Source organism: Anguilla rostrata, chromosome 2 (genome assembly GCF_018555375.3).
Source record: "Anguilla rostrata isolate EN2019 chromosome 2, ASM1855537v3, whole genome shotgun sequence".
In the NCBI taxonomy this organism is placed as follows: Eukaryota; Metazoa; Chordata; class Actinopteri; order Anguilliformes; family Anguillidae; genus Anguilla; species Anguilla rostrata.
In genome coordinates, this window is record NC_057934.1 from 38,130,141 (window position 1) to 38,152,107 (window position 21,967).

The 21,967-nt window shown below is 38.2% G+C and overlaps 1 protein-coding gene across 1 annotated transcript; it reads left to right on the plus strand.

Annotated features, from left to right (window-relative positions):
• Positions 1-4,413: 4,413 nt before the first annotated feature.
• LOC135247961 (neurexophilin-1) lies at positions 4,414-20,955 on the plus strand. The gene is made up of 2 exons (XM_064321989.1): positions 4,414-4,913; positions 18,596-20,955. Exons 1-2 carry the CDS (start codon positions 4,860-4,862, stop codon positions 19,346-19,348), a joined length of 807 nt encoding a protein of 268 aa, XP_064178059.1. The 5' UTR covers positions 4,414-4,859; the 3' UTR covers positions 19,349-20,955.
• The last annotated feature ends 1,012 nt before the right edge of the window (positions 20,956-21,967 follow it).

Below are 21,967 nucleotides of genomic sequence, written 5' to 3' on the forward strand. Positions count from 1 at the left end.
CATTACAGTGGCTTTTCATTCTATAATTGAAAATACCCAGGAAACAGTTCATTTTAATAAGCGACATCGACATAAAATGGAACTGAGATATGGTTTTTTTTTTTTTTAAACCATCATCAGAGTGATGGAAGTTCCCAGGGATTTTATAAATGCCAGTCTGACAGTTATACAGTGTTCATGACAATGACTCATTTCAGACTTTTCCATTGCTTAATAAACCGGTAAGTGAGGCCAGACAAGATGGAAAAGTAGCCGAAACCAGCATAGTACAGAAATCCATGGAAACAGCTGCAATGTCTTTCACCTACATGTGAATGTTTTAAAACCTGTGCCAAAAGTCAAATATCTATAATTACTTGTACAGTTGTCTAAATAACTTTCTCTTAATTGTAAAAAGATATTGTTAATAGTATCTTATTACATTTATAGAAAATTGCTTGTCTTTGTTTAATATTTAATTGACAGTGTGAAAATCCACAATGACTTAATTGATAATCATCCCAACACAAATAAAGCTGTGCACCTAAAAAGGGATCAAGTGATCATGAAATAAATACACTTTGCCTACCTGTAATAGAATTTTGTGATTTGGAAAATGCATTAAATAAAAGCTTCATGCTCTCAAAACCATTAAAAGAACCATACAAATCAATTTATCTGTTTTGAAAAGCTATTGTGTTGTTGTAAATTAAGATTCAAATGTAAAAGTTAAGTTGTAAATTTAGTTATCAAAATGTTTTGTTTTTAATAAAACAACATGGCTAGCATAAGTCAATGACTGTATAAATACTGTATTACAATAATTCTTCTTCAAATAATTTCTTCAAATAGTTAGATAAATGACTATACATTGCAAATGGATTCTTAAAAACTCATGAAACTGTGTATGTGTATAGGTGGCCGTGAAATAAGTCCACACAAACAAATCACTGATTTGGCCACGTGGTGGTGCTATTCAGTTGTTACATTTTCAATCCTTGAATGTTAAATTCTATTTTTAAAAAGCCAAGCAAAAAAACTTATACATACACCATGTATATTTTTAACTGCTGAATGAAACCATTTGACTTCATATGTATTTACAGTTATATCCATGTGTGAAATGTCTGAAGATGTTCTTTTGTTTGTTTGTTTGTTTTTTCATTGTTGTTCCTGTGAGCTTGTGCTCCTTTATTGCTGCTTGTGGTTATATGTATTTTTACTGATGTCTGTTATTGCAAAATGTTTATTTCTTTGACACATGTTCAAATTATAAGTTATTTAAGTTGTATCTTGGTTTCCTGGTAGCAAATGGAGTTGGTAGTGGATAAATTCGTCAAAGTAAACGTTAAAATTTAAATATTAATTATTTTGTTGGTGAAAAACAGTTAAACAATATAATTTATAAATTGACTGTAGTAGTGGAAATTAAAAGGTAAAAAATGTGTAAAAAGTAAAAAGATAACTATTTTTTAAAATCTTTTTACTCAGATGATGAGAGGGTGGGTGGCATGGTGGCATAGTGAGTAGCACTGTAATCTGGTCCTGGGTTCGAGGCCCGGCCTGGGCCTTTCTGTGTGGAGTTTGAATGTTCTCCCCATGTGTGCATGGGTTTCCTCCCACAGTCCAAAGACATGCAGATAGGCTAATTGGAGACTCTAAATGTATGAGTGTGTGTGTGAATGGTGTGTGTGCCCCGCAATATATTGCCGACCTGTCCAGTGTGTATTCCTCTTGACCAGTGAATGCTGGGATACCCCCTACGACCAGAATAAGGAAATAATGGATGGATGATGAGAGGATTTTAGTCGGTTGGAATGACAGCATCTCGTCATGCACTAGTGACATCCACTGGTTGATAGGTCTGCAAAGTCATACTCTATCTGCAAGCTCTCTTAAATCGCCAACAGAGGCTGTGGTGATCCCTGCAGTGTGAGCATGAGGTGTATTCTTCCGCAAAATGTCATTTGATTCTTTCCTGGCCAAACTATGCAATTCACAGCAAACAATGAGCGAAGGATCTCGGAGTATCAAATGCAGCACGAGAATGTGGACACATCGGAATGACATCATTCTTGACAAGTGAAGATTTCTCCTCCGATTGTAAACACAACAGTCACAGTGGAGTGGCCACTTTTAAATATGTGACCAGGTAAAAAGTGTTTGTATTTAATTACAAATTCTAATATTCAAAAGAATTATAAGAGTAAATAAAAAAGCAATGTCTTGACAAAAGACTCTGTGTCTTGACAAAAAAAATATTTCAAAATAACATACTTTTAAAATTATTTTGTGGTGCAGAGCAGATTTAATTATGAATTAATGTAACCCAAGTCTTTTTGAATCAGAATGTCTACATAACGCTAAACACTAGGTGGCAGTATACTCACACTCACACAAGACAGCTTTAGATATCTGCTTTGGAAAATGATTACAATTAAACTGATTATTTTCACCCTGCAGTCATAGCTTCCCTATGGTAATCAAATAAATTATGTCACACATACTGTAGATATTCTTAGAAGCACTCAAGATAAATCAGCGAACAGCACAAGAGTGCAACTCAAATAATTATATTACTATTTAGAGTATGGGTGTGCTATAAATGATAAAGAACAGTCAAATGACAGAATAGTGTCAAATTAATAGACTGTATAGGTAAATACATATGTGCAAAATTAGTTAGTAGTAGAATAGTTTTGGGCAGATTACTTGAAAAATGTAATCTGGTATTGATTACAAATTGGATGGCTAAAAATGTAAATGGTTGTATATTCTGTTGGATTACTCAAAACATGTAATTTAATATGTTGCCAAACATATTCTAGAATAGATGTATTAGGAAAATACATTAATTTGTATTTTTCTGACAAGACTTTGGTTTCCCCTTTTGTGTGGCTACAATACATACACACACACACACTTCCTGTTTATCCTCCTGCAAAGGTGTGCATGTGGTGTGTGTGTATATGTACATGTGGTGTGCTTGTGTGTGTTTGCATATGTGCCTGTGGTGTGTCTACATCTGTGTACACTGTATGTTGAAATGATCAAATATGTAATTATGTAATTATTTGAAAGGTAACTGCAATCAGATTATGCGTATATGTATCCTGGGCTGATTACAGTTAGTTTGTTTTTGTAATCTAATTATGTAATCCAGATGTAATACATTATACCCGTCGGCAGTGATGGGTAATAGCGGAAGAGAGAGGTTCTCTAATTGAGCAAATACTCCCTTTGTTGTCTCCTGGACTGCTATAAACAGACTTTAAAGAAATGAATAACATGTTTGAATGATACATCTTTTAGGAACTGCAGACCTTGGATGTGAACAGTCAGAATTATATTTTTAAAAATTGTATCCCAGAGTCTTAACCTGTTCCATGCTTGTGATGGTTGACATCCCCCCCATTTCCTGGTATATAGCCCAATTCCATTGACTTCCCAGTTCTGCAATGCCAGGAGAATTTGAAACCTGGTCCATATAAGCTTATTCCTGAATAGTACTCTATTTTGTAAATAAAATGATTAAATGCTAAATAAATTAAAATAAAGCTATTATATATTTTAATGTAACAAATCAGTATTGTCAGGATGGAAAAGCATTAGAGTGCAGGTCCCTGACCCTGCTAAAGATTGTAAAGATATGATACACACGCTATGATTACATCAGTCTTCCAAACTCAAAATTGAAAATCTAACAGAAATTTGCTCTAGGGGGCAGTAGAATGTACCACAAGAATCGGATTGTCATGTACGTTTTCCCTTCTGTTCATCGGAGAATGCTTGAAAACCAATATTGCAGTTGAAAGCACTGCGAAAGTTGGTTGTTAAAACATATAGCCTAAGGGCACAGGTCATGAATTCATAGTCTCTACATGTTCAGTTAATAGATTTTTGACGGGATGACAAAATAAACGAATTCAAGGATGACATGCTGAAAGAATAAATATTCCCCATTTATTGTTTCAGTTGTTGGTTGGGTTGTAAAATCATCTTCCTTTCACACGGGCAATAATACACGATAAAACATGGTACCAGAGGTACCGTAAGGATGTTTTACTACTTCATTCGAAGAACGAACCAGTGGTAAGGGTCTAAAATCTGATTGCCATGGGTGACATGACAAGTCTCATAATGCTCAACCGACTACCGACGTTTTTTATTGCGTTTGCTATCCCCAGTCAAATGTTTGCATTCATCATATTTGAATTCGTTATATTATGTTTGTAACGCCTATTTATAACATAATACACAATCACAGCAGTTACTGACGTGAAGCTAACACTATTTGTGCGAAAGGCGCAGGTTTTTGGTGTTCAGGCGAGCGTCAGATGTGTGTAATCATAAGGTCGGTGCTGCACAGGGACACTGGAGGGAGAGAGGGAGGGAGGGAGAGATTGAGAGATAGAGTGTGTCTGTAACATAGAGTGGAGTTGTTTAAACGTGAAGGCAAGACGCGAGTCTTCTCAGTGTGCACGCGCTGAAATGCACAGTTACAGGGACCCTGCGCTTCACGTGTGCCCTGCGTGGAGCGAAAGTGTCACCATTTGAGAGAGGATTTATTTGAACTTCAAATTTTGTCACATTCAGTATCTTGCATACTATAAAGGGGAAATATATATGGGAAAACTAAAGTGGATGTTTTTTGTTTGTATTTCACGTAAAGGCTCCGTATGGATTTTCAGTGTTCATCTGGTTCTGTTGAAAGCTGGAACTAAGATTTTTTAGATATTCATTGCCCCTGTTTTGCTTTCATTGGACATGGGACCGGGTTGTGGGCTTGGGGTAGACAGTACGAGTGGAATTGTGTCGCCCTAAATGAAATCTGGTTTTAGCGACAACGGGAGCTGAGGAGCGGACTGCGCGCAGTGAAGATGCGTTCCAACCGGGGCTTCTTATTATTGCTTCTGAATGGGACGACTTGCTTGGTAAGGTAGAAGGGGATGGGTCACATTATCACATATTTCATAATTTAAAATTATATTTACTGCCACCAGGCATAAATTGACTCGTTTTTAATGGACATGTTTACAAATAACTGCCGTATATAGTTTACATTTTGGGCGAGTACTCGTGCACCTGCTTGCAACAAAACGAATATGCCATTCACTGCTCTTACGCTGGGTGTGTACTGTAGTTTCGCGGTAGCAAGTTTAAAACGTCGTCAGCATGCGGATCTAAAAGAAGTTCGTTTCTTATTCTTCGAGAGGTTAAGATAGACACCTACCGGCGGGTTGTTTATGTGCGGTTTATGTTTAGTGTGTCAATTTTCTTGTTAAATCAAGTGGGCGAATTTCACAAAATGCCAACACACAGTAAGTAGCCAAAATTGACAACCAGTAGGATCGGATGTGCCCGCGTGTGCCCTTAACTGATAGATTCTGAGATAATGTTATGTTTAAAGAATCAACTGCAGCCAATGCTACGTATTTATGCCTGTATGCAGTTGCTAATCGTCTCTATTTTGCATAGTTTCAAATGTTTAATTAAACTCTTAGAACTATTTCTAGAACTAGTTGTCACGTTTTGTGTACGGTCTGGTGTTAAGACCTCGTTTACATCTTAAAGAATTGTGCATTTAAACAACATTGCAATAAGCTGTAATTTGGGAAATGAAGTCGAATGTAAATCTTCATTACATTGTATACATTTGTTTGTTGAAGACACACTGTTGCCTTTCTGCCAAGTTATTATTTTTTTAATAAGGTGTGATCAATATTAAAACTGATTAACTAGCTAGGTTCCGAATCAACGCTTCGATTAATAAAGGGCTATGAATGCAGTTGCGCACCGTCGGGTGAGTGACTCAATTTTCATTGCCTAAACAGATGTGTCTTTCACAACGGTAATAATAAAAAATACGACGAGTTTATATAGATTTCTGGAAAGATAGTGATACTGTTTACTTAGCCAAAACAATTTGACATGGTTATAGTTTTGAAAAAGTAAAAGTTAACAGATGTTGTATTTTTTTAAATAAAGAAAAAAAGAATAATAACAATAATAATAATAATAATAATAATATTAATAATAATAACTGTTTATCTGGGCCGTTAATATTTGCGAGTATCTTTTCATAAGTGTAAAATTACAGTTTTTGCACAACTGGTAGCACATTCTACACGAGGAGCATGGAATATAATATAAGGTTATGAAAACGGGTTATGGGCTATGAAATAAAACGTCTGTTAAAATAATTACATTTGCTGGAAATATTGTTATACGATGAATGCTTCATAAACGTGTGCATGTTTACATTACATCTCTATGGGGCAAACGCCCTATATATATAAACATATAGACTACTTTGCAAAACTTTTAGAAAGATTGCTTTTTCCACAAGCAATCTATGAAATTGAAACAATACAATGTGCTTTACCGCAGTTCTATTGAATGGTAAAAATATAAGTAGCAAAGAAAACCTTTCTGTACATAGCTGTCATCTTTTCAGATCTACAGACTAACTATTTTGGACATGTGATATTGTCAGTGTCTGGCTGAAAGGGAAATAATTTCATCTACCCTTGGCCTTTAGACGAAGTTATGCACGAGGTAATGATGCGCTTATTTTACATGCGGTTTGCTCATTAATGTTCCTTTGTATTTACTGTACCCATGGAAGCTGAGCTGTACTGCGACCCAATAAACTATTAAATTATAGAGTCATGGGCAATACAGCAAAACAATAATAGATTAATATTAGCTAGTAATAAACTATCCAAGTTTGTATTACCAGGTATTTTTGACTTATGAGTCCGGTGCTCATTATTAAACATTTTAACAAAAAGTATTACAAACAGAAATAACGTTTTGCAACGAAGGTTAGTGAAGCAGCTAGAGTGATTTTAAATATTTACAGTTTGATTTAGAAAGACAAGTGTTTTGTTCTACATATTGCTCTGAATAAGATGGTGAACTGACTCATTTTTCATATCTGGCTTGTGTGGTTCTGTATTATTAAATCGGTAAATGGTAGATGAGTCAGTTTACCAACTTGTGCTGCACACCTATATTGAAATATTATAGCTTTTAGAATAAATAGTGCCCCAAGCAAAAATAAAAATAATAAATCATTTTAAAAATCACTGGAAATACACAATAGGTCAAGGAATAAAAATATTTGTTTGAACTATTTATTGAAAAAAACTTTTAAAGGTGAATGCACTAGGAGAATAGATTTTGCAGTTTAATTGGGGGTGTTTTTGAATGAATGTCTTACCTTCTGCACAAGTCATCTTCAGTGATTGAAAAGAGCCGGCTTTGATTATTTCCGAAGGCCAGAACCAGAAAAAGTTTTAATTCTACACAAGCACATCATCATCCAAATGAAGCACTGATTTGAAAATAAGTGTGTCTGTAAAACAAAGCACATCATTATAGGAAGCAGCAGTTGCAATATTAAAATGGTATACAACAAAACCGGCAGCTCAGTGCAATACCATGAGCAATGAAAACATGCACATCTACAGTACAGTAAGGATTGATTCGGAATGAAGAATGGCCAAGGTAGACACAAGCACAGGCATAATTATGTCAATGTATAAAATCCGTTCCACAGGTTTCGCTAGCAAAACATCCTGCTTCATTTACATTTCTGTGAATTTTTTTGGTGTTGCTATTGCTACCTCATGGGCAGGTTTGCATTGATGGAATAGAGATGGAACTTGGAATAGAGCATTTTGAACACCACTTGGAAAGTGGCAGCAGAATATTTTCACAATACTATTACCACTGAGGTGATAATGATAATTTCCAAAGGAACTAAAAGTGTTGATTAACATGAATTATTATTCTGTATCCCTGTGCAAAAATGTTCTAGTTTGTCCAAAAAGGGGGGCTTATTGTGAAGGGACTGTATTTTGGCCCACCTTCAAAAGACCGGACCCAAATTATGAATTTAGCATATTTCACTAAAACGACTGCAACTTCTTATGTTGTAGCTCACAAGTTGTGCCACTGTCCCTTGGTGGATGTTTTTTATATTCCATTTGGAAGTATTTAAAAAATGACTGTTATTTCCTTAATTAGCTCACATTAATATTAATAATTTTACTTTTCTAATTGTAAACAAAAACTACATTTAAAAACATTTTGATGCAAATTATATATATATATATATATACATATACATATACATATACATAACACACACACACACACAGTGGCCACTTTATTAGGGACTAGGATGCACATGCTTAGCGACAATGTTTAGGTATGCTGTGGCATTCAGATGACTCTTAATTGGTATTGAGGAGTCTAATTTGTGCCAATAAAACTTTCCCCACACCAGTACACCTCTGCCAGCCTGCGATGTTGACACAAGGCAGGATGGATCCATGGATTCATACTGTTTACATAAAATTCTGACATTACCATCTGTGTGTCCAGCAGAAATCGAGATTAGTCAGACCAGGCGATGTTTTTCCGATTTCCAGTCATCCAGTTTTGGTGATCACGTGCCCACTGCAAGCTCATCTGTCTGTTTTTAGCTGACAGGAGTGGAACTTTCCATGGTCTCCTGCTGCTGCAACCCATCTGACACTTTCAGAGATGCTCGTCAGCACACCACTGTAAATAACAAACAGCTGTTATTTAAGCATTTGCGGCCTTTCCCTGAGCTTGAACGAATCTGCCCGCTCTCCTCTGAACTTCATTAAGAAGGTGTTTTTGCCAACAACCGCTTCTCACTAGATGTTTCTTGTTTATCGCACCATTCTCTGTACTGCATGAAAATCCCAGGGGGGCAGCTGTTTCTGATATGCTAGAACCACCATGTCATATCATACCATGGTCAAAGTCATGGAGATCACGCTTAGATCACCCATTTTAATGTTTGGTCAAACAGCAACTAAACCTCTTCACCTTGTCTGCATGCTTTATATATGACGTTGCAGCCACAAGATATGCTGTTTGCAGGAGCAGGCTGTCTGCATTAATTAGAATGTGAACCCAATAAAGTGGCCAGTGAGTGTGTATATGTGCAGTGAAGTGAAGAAGAAAGCCCTTTTTCAATTAGACGGTTTTACATATTATGGGAAAACTAACCCTGATGTTGTCCTCATTATTTATTCAAACAAAAATAAGCCAACACACAGAAGTCTTGTGTAGAAAAAGTACCCTTACTGCTTCCATATGCTTCCATACTATTATGGAAGCAGTTCCATAGATCATTTGAAAATGAGATCATAGATAATTAGAAGCAAGTGCTGTTAATCAAGTGCACATTCTACGTGGACCATCAGAAAGTGTTACCACCTGTATTGAAAAGCAGAAACCTTGACCATATGGCCTGGAGCAAGTTTTTGTTAACAGCGTGCCAAGGCCAAAAGATATCTGTGATTATCTCAGGGAAGTAATTGTTGCTGTTCATCAGTCTGGGTAGGGGTATAAAGCCATTTGCAAACATTGTCCAATAGCTAAAGCTTTCCGTAAAGTAGATAATGTAACAGTACAGTCATCCTAAGCACACCAGTAAATGTATGACTGAATGGCTGAAAAAGAATTGGGTTTGGAATGGCCAAGTTGCAGTCCAGCCCTTAGCCCCATTGAGATGTTGTTTCAGGACCATGAGATAGCTGTGCATAAACAAATTCCCTCAAACATCAGTGAGCTGATGGGGTTTTGTACTGTAGAGTGGGACATAATTCCTATGATGCCATGTTAGAGAGCAGTAAACTCATACACAATTGAATCTTTATTTCCTGTTATTGCAGCTAAAGGAGGTTCTATAAGCTACTGAATCATGTGGTATACTATATATATATATATATATATATATATATATATATATAGTGCATATGTAGCACTGTCACCTCACAACAAGAACGTCTGGGTTTGAATCCCAACCTGGGCCTTTCTGTGTGGAGTTTGCATGTTCTCCCCGTGTCCACATGGGCTTCCTCTGGGTACTCCAGTTCCCTCCCTCAGTCCAAAGGTCCAAAGACCTGCAGGTAGGCTAATTGGAGACTCTAAATTGCCCGTTGGTATGAGTGTGTGATTGAATGGTGTATGTGTGCCCTCTTGCAATAGATTGGTGACCTGTCCAGGGTGTATTCCTGCTTCTTGACCAATATACGCTGATATAGGCTCCAGCAACCCCTGCGACCCTGATCAGGAATAAGCAGGTATAGATAATGGATGGATGGATATATATATATATATATAGTGCGCTCCATAATGTTTGGGACAAAGACATATTTTTTATTGATTTGGCTCAGTTCTACAAATTTAGGTTTGTAATCTAAACTATTCATATGTGGTTAAAGTGCACATTCTCAGATTTTATTTAAGGGTATTTCTTTTAATTTTAGTTTCGCTATGTGAAATTACAGCACTTTTTATACGCAGCCTCCCCATTTCTGGGCATCATAATGCTTGGGATATATTAATGTTATGTAAATGAAATTAGTCATGTTTTGTACTAGTCATATATCCTTTGCAAGCAGAGCTGGCCCATGAGTCTTGGACCCTTGGTGAGATCTTGAAAATGAGCCCCAAAATAATGAATAATATAAATGATAAATAATAAATAAAACACCACCCTGAGGCCCCTTAACCACACCAAGGCCTTAGACGGTTGCCTGTATGGCCAAATGGACGGGCCGGCTATGTTTGCAAGCAATGACTGCTTGGAGTTTGTGACCCATGGACATCACAAGGTGCTGAGTATCTTCTCTGGTGGTGCTCTGCTAGACCTGTACTGCAGCCATCTTCAGCTCCTGCTTGTTTCAGGGGCTTGTTGTCTTGAGTTTTCTCTTCAGCAGATAAAATGCATGTTCAGTTGTATTCAGTTTGGATAGAAGACTTGTCAGTCAAGAATTGTCCAGTTTTTGGCTTTGAAAATCTGCTTTTATTGTGTTTGCAGTATGCTTTGAATCACTGACTGGTTGTAAGATGAAGCGCCATCCAAAGAGTTGTAGGCATTCGGTTGAACTTTGAGCAGATAAGATGCTTCTGTAAACTTTAAAATTCATTCTGCTGCTGCTGACAGCTGTTACATCATCAATGAAGACAAGTGAACTAATACCTGTGGCAACCGTACATGCTAAACCATAACACCCCCCACCACTATTTTTCAGGGATGGGGAGTGCTTTGGATCTTTGTGCATTTCCTTTTGGCCTCCACACTCTTGTCACCTTGATGTCATCTGTCCAGAAGACCTTTTTCCAAAATTATGCAGGCTTTCTTAGCCAACTGTAACCTGGCCTCCCTGTTGTTGCAGCTAATTAATGGTTTGCATCTTGCAGTGTAGCCTCTGCAGTTTTGTTTGTGAAATCTTCTGTGGACACATCCATACCTGCCTCCTAAAGGGTGTTTCTGATATGTTAGTCAGGTGTTTGAGATTTGACCAGTCATCAACTGTAGAGATCTTCCTCAGCCTTCCAGGCTCTTTGCAATTGCTGATCTCACCAGTGCTCTCTTTCTTATTAATTATGTTTCAAACAGTTCATTTTGGTAAGCCTAAGGTTTGGTCTATGTCTCTGACTGGTTATTTTTCTCAGCCTCATAATGGCTTCCATATGTTGACAAACACCAGTAACAGATTCCAAAGGCAATCAAAAGCCTAGAATCATGACTAGGTACTGAAATCGATTATACCGGCACTAATTTAAATGCAATTGAAGACACCTGACTCATCAGAAACATTATGGTGCCCTGAAATGGGGGAACCATGTATAGAAAGGAAGCTGTAATAGCTATATATATATATTCCATTCACTATACAGAGTGTACAGTTTATTCTTTTCAGGTGAAGAACAAGCGTTGTATTCTCAGCTGTGAAGTACACATACTGTATTGAGAGAAGCATATTCATAAATATAAAAAAGTGTGAATATGCAGTAAATAGTTAATGGTCTTTATTGCATGTTTAATTGTATAATATAGCCAACAATATAATTTTTTGCTTAACTTTTTGTTGAAAAATGCTAATGCATTATACATGTTCAAAACACCTAGAGTACTACACTGAAAAAATGCTTCATTAGATAAAACAACATTTTTTACTTCAGTTTGTTACATTCAAATAAACCTAAACATTTTAAATTGAGAAAATGTAGGTGTAACAAATTGAAGTAAAAATTTTAGATTTATCTGGTGAAACTTTTTTTGTCAGTGTTGAACTATGGGATTACTAAAACTGAGGGAAGCAGGTTAAATAATGAAAAATCAGCTTGAAATCAGTAAAATGCAGTGGTCTTTACATAAAGAATGAAATAATAATCCTCTTAGAAGGAATTGTGTAGAACAATGCAGTGAAATAATATCACATACAATCTTCAATAAATCAATATGTCACAGCTAGACTGACTGAAAAAAGCATTGCTCCTCATGATCATTCAGCTTAAAAATTAATTTATAGCACCCCACTCCTCATATAGAATGTACTGCGTTAATATGAAATGATTGGAGATGAATGAGTGATTGGGCCCTTCACATGTGAACAAGATGCACTTAACAACTGGTATGGTTTGACTGAGGCTTTGAACTGTCACAGTAAGCCCCTAGCTGAATAAGCACTTTGTCCTTGCAAGTTGCTCTTGTATCAGCTAAGTAAATCAATAGTAATTCTAATATTGATCACAGTGATCTTTAACACCCACTTAGTAGATGGACTGCCAAAGGGTTTAAAAGAGTGGTAGGTACAGTATATTGCTCATTTGCTGTACTTGGCTCTGACAGACAGTCTTTGACTCATCCTTCTGGGAAACCCAGTACTATCTTCGTGGTCAGTGGCCTAGTCCACCATGATACCTCCAATTTCTCATCTCTCAAGGCACAAGTGAAAGCCCCTGAAAACCCACACTAAAACATCCCCTTGTCTCACACAATTATGTTAGAAATAATCCAAGTGTGTGTGTGTGTTAAAGGGTTTTATTTAACGCATGACACAGAGGTGAAGACCGAGGCAAACACACACCTTGGAGTAGATTATTCTGCTTGTACCGTAGTCATTTGCCAAAGATTAAAATATAAGGAGGGTTTGTCAATATTTTGGAGCAATTTGTCCTGAAAATGTGAACTGTTTGCTGGCACTAATGACTAAAATACTAGGCAAGGTACTGTTTCAGCATGTTGCTATGGTTACATATGTTGGTTAGCTGGCCAGGCAGCGTATGAATTCAGAATGGTGATTATACTTGACCCGAACTGCTTGTGCATTAAATGGTTTTAATTTATACTTTCCAACCAAAATCGACTATTCGCCCAGACCATGGTGTAAGTAATCTTCATTAGGACTGAAGATAAATCACTATTTTAATGGTGTTGTTGTCCTGTGAAGTGAGTGTCTGTGAGATCATGACAAAGAGGAGGCATCGCAAACCTGCATTACCTTCTTCAGAACTGTCATAAAAGCAAAGTCTCTTCAGAAAATAACGTTATTAGCGATATTATGTGTGACATTCCCTCTTTTTTCTTTTTATGAGACTGAACGGGAAAAAAAATATTGTATATTACATTTTGGTGAGAAGACCACATGGACGTGGCTAAGAAGGGCTTTTGAGATTGAGCTCACCAAAATTCCTGGATTGTCCCATATTGGCATCCTCACACGCTATCCCTTCCTTTAACTTTTCTAAAAGTATCCACCAGGATTTAATTAATTTTATCAATGAGAGCAGCAGTACTTTCTGTTCCTAGCACCCTAACCACTATGCTATATCATTGGAACAATAATGAGGCCTGAATATATTGTAGGTCTGCTAGTTTTGATGCAGAGGGAACAGCGTGACTGTGCCTTTTCAGGAACAATGCAGGCCATCCCAAGGATAACCATTTCATGAGACACCTGTGGCGAGCAAAGAAAAGCATGAGCTCCAGCAATGAGAGACGGCAGAAAGAAGTGTCTAATGGGATACAGGCAGGCTTTGTTCAGAGCATAAATCTGTGTACGGTGTGCGCGGACACATCCCATTTCACCATCAGAGCTATGTTCTCCCTGGGCTCCCGGTGACCTCAGCTGCTCAGCTCGCCAGATTGTGAGATTATTCCAGAATGTGAGAGTCCAGGTACGGCACTTCTCACCCTCTCAAAGCTGTCTCCATGGGGTCTTGTGACACGTCACCCACCCCTACATGGCCCTGGAGGTAATTGGCCCTGGTACCTCTACTGGCTAAATTGTATGCTGCTGCTGGTTCATTACGGTCCTGTCCTTTCTGCTGAATTGTGTTCTTCCGATCTGCTTGGGAACATATGCATAAAAGTGATATGCATATGTTCTTGGCTCATACAATAGTTACAGCTGGTTGAGTTGACAGGCAGTAACAATGACATAGTTTTCAGTCCTGTGCTATTTGTGTGGTTTGGCATGCGCATAGGTGCTCATATTTGATTCTTCTCTCAAATATGAGAAAAAAGTGGATTTGCCAGCTTTTTATCATTTCCATAGTCATTGTCAGCCAATGTCATCTAACCACAAAGGATCAGAGATAGTCACATCTATTGTACAGACTGGTCACAAGTATTTACTAATTTCTAAGTTATTAGAGGTATAATTTGCCTTAATAGACTAAGCAAAACCAATCCAAGGAAGCAATGTTCTTAATATGTAAAACTTGCCAAAATACGGTGGACTGTTTCCATTGTAAATGTCCCTTGATTGTCTTTAGGAAGATAGCTAGTTTATTACCATGTTTTCAGACAGTAGTGCATACCTTCCTCTCCATTAAATGGGACATCTTGTCTTCAGCAGGCTCTTGAATCTGTGTGAACTGAAGCAGACACTGGGCACATGTGGCCCCTCATACCTCCTTGGCCGTTTTGTTCTGTCCTCAGGCTTGCTCTGAAGCAGGGAAGATCATCACAACTAAGGACTTCTGGGCCCTATCTCTGAAAAGAGGGTTTGATGAGCAATTTTAACATTGAGGCATCCTCTCGCTGGATACCATACAGTCATCCCTGGTTCTACATCAGGTCCATGTCTGGGGTTAGCATTGTCACACCACAACAAAAAACCTGCAAGTGCAAAAAAAAAAAAATTAGATACACATTGTTTCCTCCTCAGTTTATTGTCAGTTTTCTAGTGGAGCAATATTACCAGCAAATACAAATACACAGCACATAAGATTTCTAGTCCAATCCACAGAGAGTAAACACATGCTTATTGCATGGATATGAAGATTTTTATTTGCCGACACCAGTGAGATCAGTGCAGTGCCATTTCTATTTCCTTGTGTCAACAACACCTGGAGTAGGGTTCGTCCAGTGCGTTTTTTAGTATACAAATACAGTGTCTTGTGAAAATATTAATTCCCCTTGAACTTTTTCACATTGTGTTCTGTTACACCTTAAACTTTTAATGCATTTAAACATTTCCCCCCTTCACCAACACAATACATTTAATGAATTAGGATGCAAAGAATAATAGCATTTTCTTCAAAAATGAAAGACACATTTTTTAGTACCAAAAATATCCACCAGCAAGAATGCATCTGCTATATTATTTCGATTTTGTAAATGATGCTCCAAGGAATGTTCAAAAACATGGTTGATTTTTTAAATAACCTTCTCCAGGTTTTTGTCTCCTAACAACCTCATCTCCACAGGCATCTGATCTGCCGTTTCAGATGAGACATCACAAAGTAGGTGATACTTATTCTGCAATCATGCAGTTGAGTACAGGTGGATTTGAAATTAGCATATGTTGACCTTTTTATAATATTTAGCGTGATCTCAAGAAAATAAATACACCTGGCCCAATTTGAAGTTGTGAATACAAAGGTGGGAAAACACATAAATGATGTCCCTTTGAAGTGTTTTTTTAAATATATAATTCTCAAGACATCTAAATACCCTATGTCATTTTTGACAGTAGAGAGTTGCACATGTAGGACAGAAATTCCATTTAAATGTTAATTGATTTGCCACACAGGAAAATTTGAAATAGTCAATGGGATGTGAAACGTTTCGCAAGGCACTGTACATACAAGGGCACCCCCAAATTCATTCTGATTCTCTACTGCTTTCTTTGCAATGCTGGGAGGTCATCTAGAGCTCACTTAAGCATGTCGAAGTACAGTACAGTGGATGAAGAGAGATCTGAGGCCTGAACTGAGCCAGAACTTAAACCAGACAAGACCTGACTCACTAAGCGTGTGGCTCCACAGGGCAGCGTGGCCTCCCGCAAGCCCCTTCAATGCAACATAAATTATTCATTAAAGTGAAACAGCTTGTTTCTTGTGAAATTACCTTTTTTCACCCCACCGTCCAATGGAATAATTAGTCAAAGGGCAGCAATTCTCCAGTTTTAATCACCTAATAAAACAAGAAATCGCCCACCATGAGCACATTATGTCTGTCTCTGGGAAAAAAGAAAAAAAAAAAGCTGTGAACACTTCTCAAAAGATGCAAAGAACTTGAGCCTTTAATTAAGAATTGATGTCATACCAGGGGAGAAGATTTCAATTAAAGGCCAGAGGAAACGCAGCAGTTTCTGAGCTTGTCAGCTTATGATTATCAATGTGGTCCAGTTTAGTTTAATATCCATGCACATGTTTGTACAAATAATTACTTGCTTTATATGAATTGTTATAACAAGCTCCTGTAATTCAATTAGGTGTGTCATTTAGGTGCTATCATTGTAAGGTCAATGTGAAAAATCATTTTAAAAGAACGATAATTTAATTTGGGGTGCTGAACACCTGTGATCTCTATACATTTACAGTCAGTTTGCTGTGCTTTGTTGCATTGGCATGGATGTAGCACATTCAACTTCCTGTTAACCGCTTCTGCTGCTCTTCCTGCCTCTTAGACACCCTGAGACTGTTCACACTGAAATGCAAATGAGTTACGGCGAGCAGAAAGAGTCTTGGAAACCCCTCTCTGACTCGACTGTGAAAGTGTATATGACACAACCCATCACAGGCTTGTGCCTGCGCTAATGGCGTGAGCCAACAGCACCACCATGATCAAAAGGAACATGCACGTTTGAACGCTGTGCAGTCTCACCCTAACACATTTTAGATTTACCCTCAGCCATTATACTAAAGTATCATTACACTAAAAAATATTTATCTGTTTAGTAGGGGACATTATCCACAGCAACATTCAACAAGACTATCAGTCAATATTTCCAGCTAATGTTATTTACCTTTAGGCACAAATCACACTTGTTGTATTGACCCAGGAATACCCCATTAAAGCATCAAAACACGTTTCATAATTACTAGTCGCCTTGCTGTTGTGTCTGCCCACATTGTGCGGTTGTTCAATACTTCGCTGCAAGCTGCACATCATTACATGGTGCTTTTCTCCGCTCCCGGATCAGTGGTAAAGCGCTCGAATAACATTCTGCTTTTCCCTGACCAGCTCCCTTTAAGCACTCTGGCTCACAGGGTGCAGGAAGGGATTGTTGCAAAACAAAATAGCATGGTTGAATCGACTAAGGCAGAGAAGTTAAAAAACCTCTCTGTTGTACGATGTTGTCATCTTTCACAAAGCACATAAAAGGAACTGATTTTTATTTTTTTAACGCAGCACCATATTTTAACATCTAAGAAGTAAATAATTTCTGAAAATGTAGGGTCACAAAAGCCCGTCTTGGCTGTCTATATTCCAAAATGAGAAGACAGGCATTCCAGGTATGCTGTACTGTGCTGAGGTAGAGAAGCATCCTACAGAGCATACTATTGCAAGGCATCTTTGCAGACAAAGGAATTAGCTGTATCCAGTAGAGATAACTGTGCACTTGTTATCGCAGTCCTGATGTATGGCATTCTATGGCCCAAAATTGATATATCTGTACATATTTTAAATCAATAGGCCTCTTTATTCCTTTGTTCTTAATTACTGCACTGCTGATGCCAGTAGCGAAGAGAAGCCCGTTAACAAATCAGCACCATCAAATCAATTCCCATTTCCCACACACTTGAATAAAGACAAGACTGAGCTGGGTGAGAAATGTTTATGTAAGTCTCACTGTCTGGTAGGATCTAACAACTCCTTGCTTTGTCTGATTGGGGTGTTTTAACAGAAATTAATTAAATGCAAATTTTGGTCATCATACTCCTGTATCAGTGTAATAATTATTCCGAACTCAAGTGTAGATGTACAGTACAGATACATAGAGTATTTCATCCACAAATAGTGTAGTTCATGTCTGTGAGGGTATTCATTGTGCCAGTCATATGTAAACAGTTTGTATGTTTGTTTGAATGTGTGCATTTCTATGGAGAACAGCATGTGTATATATATAAATTTACAGTTGTTTACAGTTTATCCTATGCCTACAGTGTATGCATGCCTATATGGAGAATAATACACAAGTGGCCTGTAGTGGTTTCTTGATAGCAGCTTATTGTGAACTGTATTTTTTTCATTTTAATTTTATCTTGAAATTCAACAAGGCCAAGGGTAAACAACTTCAAATGTATAGTTATCAGTTCACAATTTATTCAATATGAATTATATAAATTGTGAACTAATCACTATACATATGAAAAAGTAATAATAGTGAATTTTCGTCTAATTCAGAACTTCACTATCATTACCTTTCTCCCTTCTACCAAAGAAAAGAAAATAGATATGGGGTCAGTGTAAACTTTCACATATAAACTAATTTTCTCTCCCTCTCTGTCTCCCTTCCTACTCCCTTATATGGCATTATCCCAGCTCGCTCTTGGACAGGAAGAACCCTCCTTGGGACACAAGGTCCCCTCCAGTGAGCAGGCTAAGACAGTCGGTGTCCTGAGAGGGCAGAGCCTCTCACCCCTGGGCCGCTGGATGCTGCATACCAAGAGCCGGGCGGCCAACACCACAGCACTGGAGCTGCCCTACCGATCCCCGGTGCCCTTCTCCAAGCAGGAGTTCTGGGAGATGCTGGGCAGCGACCTGCGGCCAGACGCCAGCCCCTCGAGGGTCAAGCGACGCCCCATCGTCAAGACGGGCAAGTTCAAGAAGATGTTTGGCTGGGGGGACTTCTACTCCAACATCAAGACAGTGCGGCTCAACCTACTTATCACGGGCAAGATAGTGGACCATGGCAATGGCACCTTCAGTGTGTACTTCCGCCACAACTCCACCGGTCAAGGCAACATCTCTGTCAGCCTGGTGCCGCCTGTCAAGGCCGTGGAGTTTGACCTGGAGAGGCAGAGTGTGGTCTACCCCAAGGACTCCAAGATCTTCAACTGTCGGGTGGACTACGAGAAGGTGGACCGCAACAAGAAGACCTCACTCTGCAACTACGACCCGTCCAAGACCTGCTTCCAGGAGCAGACTCAGAGCCACGTCTCCTGGATCTGCTCCAAGCCCTTCAAGGTCATCTGCATCTATATCTCCTTCTACAGCACGGACTACCGCCTGGTCCAGAAGGTCTGCCCTGACTACAACTACCATAATGAGATGCCCTACCTGCCCTCAGGGTAGAGGTGTGTGCAGAGGCAGTGGGGGCATATGGAGAGGCACAGTCATAGCACTGAGTAGAAGGGGATTCACTGAAGGGCTTTTGGGAGTTATACAGTCACGATTCACAAAACATCAACTCGCAGGAAGTTCCTGTTCTGATGTGCCCAAGGCTATTCAGTTATTAATTCATCATGTATTGTTTTTATGAATGTATTTTTATGCATTTGTTAAAATATGTAGCACATAGATAGCCCCTATCGCCGTACACCTTTCAGGCATTATTTGTCACCATTCTTTAACGATCTTCCTGCATTAAGCCCCTCCCCCCGTCCATAGAGCGTGCCCAAGATACCTTGAAATGAAGTGACAAGGGGCCTACACAGAGTTCTGACCTTCCTACTGCTGCACATCAAAGTCGAGCCAGAATAACATCACTTTGTGCTTCAGCACAAATCAGGCCAGCTGAAGGATGAAACCTTTGTTTATTCCTGCAAAATGGAAATCTGACATTTTTATCACACACATTCCAAAAAACGAAGTTTGTGCACATCCACAATATTGGGAATATAAATAGAGCACTTCAAACTGGCTTATTCAGAGAGCTGAGAATGGGACTTATTTCTGTTGAACAATAGCTGTTCTAATTTATTCTGTCCTGCCCCTCAATATACCATGAGAATTCTGAAAGGTATTCGAATTAAAACGGGGAAGAAAAACGAGATGTGGAATTTAATTAAGTGGCGCTCTCACTCTATTGTTCTCCCCGTTTTACAAGATATTGCGATAGCCATCCTGGTTTCTATTAAAAAAGATAAAACTTTGTTGTAATCATTTAGACCTGCTGATGTGAATCATCTCCTACCTTCGCCCGTGTGAAGATATTCTCCCCCTGAAAATTACAATGTGTCGTCACTAGTTTGATGTGTACCAGGTACAGTAATTTGCAAATAATGTATAACTGGTGCTTTATTTTGATCCTGTGTATTTGAGTCTTCTGCAGAATGGTAATATGTATACAAATCAAAAATTTAAATATTTATATTTTCACAATGACTATAGAAATGACAGTTTGCTGGAAATATAAAGTGTATGCCATAACTATGCACTGGATATCATCACTCATGTCCTCCCTCTTAAGAGTACAGTTTGCAAACAGGCTAGAGCTCCAACTGCAACTTGCAACTAGTGCTGTCACAATCACCTCATAACCCTCATACGCCATTGTTCAAAGCCACACATTTTCATCACCATGATGATGTATTTTTTAAATGTTACACCATTTTTCAGTTATGTTTTATGTAAATATTGCCTATGAAAAATAGTCAGGTGTGTATTTTCAATTATATAATGAAGAACCACTAAAATGCGGCCTGCTTCCATCTCCTAAAATAGACTTCCTGTTCTGGGTATGCCTCTCACTCTTCTTGACAGCAGTTGTAGCCAATTGGTTGGCACTAGGGAGTGTGTGACAGAGTTCTGAATGGAGCTCTGAATGCTAGCCAGTGGCTTTGAACCAGAAGTCATTTATTCATATTTCTAATGGTGGTACAAAGACAGCTAATGTCGATTTCAAAAATGCCAGACAATAAAGATTCAGTGAATCTTTTCACTTTATCATTCAATTATAACACTCAGCTTCTTTTCATCTTGTTTAGATGTTGTGAAAACTGTGAAAAACAAGTGAGGAAGTACATGTGCATTTGCACAAGGAGCACTCCATCAGAGTGGGTGTTCAGTAGAGCTGGAAACGTTCTCACCCTTGTTTGGTGTTTCCAGAAACCCGACAAAGTGCTTGAATTCCTCGCACAGAGCCTCAAGGACAACACCTGAAACAGGGTGCTAATAGGCAGCAGCCCACAATGTGCTAGCAACACTCTAATGTTTAGACTCATAGGCCTACTTTTTTTGTTTAGTTCTTTTTTCAAATATAGTTATTTTAATTCATTTATTTAACAAAAAAGTGTTTTTTTTTTTTAATTCAATGAAAGGCTTCTTTAAGAAACAGTGAAAGTATATGGTGAAGAAATCACCCAATGAATAACATAAAGGCTGATGATAACAGTTTTAAATGTCTTGTCACTATGGCACCAAGAAGACAGAGAGTAGGAACACCACCTACTGGTTCTACATGTAATTGCATAGAAAGTTATTACAAGAAAGCTGTGTTTGGAACAGGCTGCAACATTAATTACTGAGTAATTACTTTTTCTCTCTCTCTTTTGGTAAAACCATTGACCAAGGTGATTTGGCTTATTTCATTTCATGTGACAACCCTACTTGCACCTATATATTGTACAGTACAAGTGAGTGGGATAGCAGATACCTCAGTAAAACTAGTAACACAACCATCTTATCTTTAAGTCAGTACTGGCTGTGACCGCTTCCCCCTTCACACATTTACTGATTTGGTACATGACTCTTTAAAACGTCAAGAATGGTGATATTAAGTGGGAACTACTTTAGAACAGTTTTGCATAGCGGGTGCCAAGTTAGCCGATGAATGTAAAAAAGAATGAGGTAAAAGCTACATAGAATAGGGAAATATGACAGCCAGTTGGCTTGAGTCACTCACTTCCTCACAATTCAGGAGCAGTAATGAAGTACCATACACCCAGCTATACCTATGGGCAGGCATTACAG

What these genes read in the sequence shown, in the direction of transcription:
- LOC135247961 (XM_064321989.1), top strand. Translation starts at nt 4,860, where the DNA reads ATGCGTTCCAACCGGGGCTTCTTATTATTGCTTCTGAATGGGACGACT. An exon ending in TGAATGGGACGACTTGCTTG is followed by an intron (nt 4,914 to 18,595) that starts GTAAGGTAGAAG and finishes GCATTATCCCAG; the next exon opens with CTCGCTCTTGGACAGGAAGA.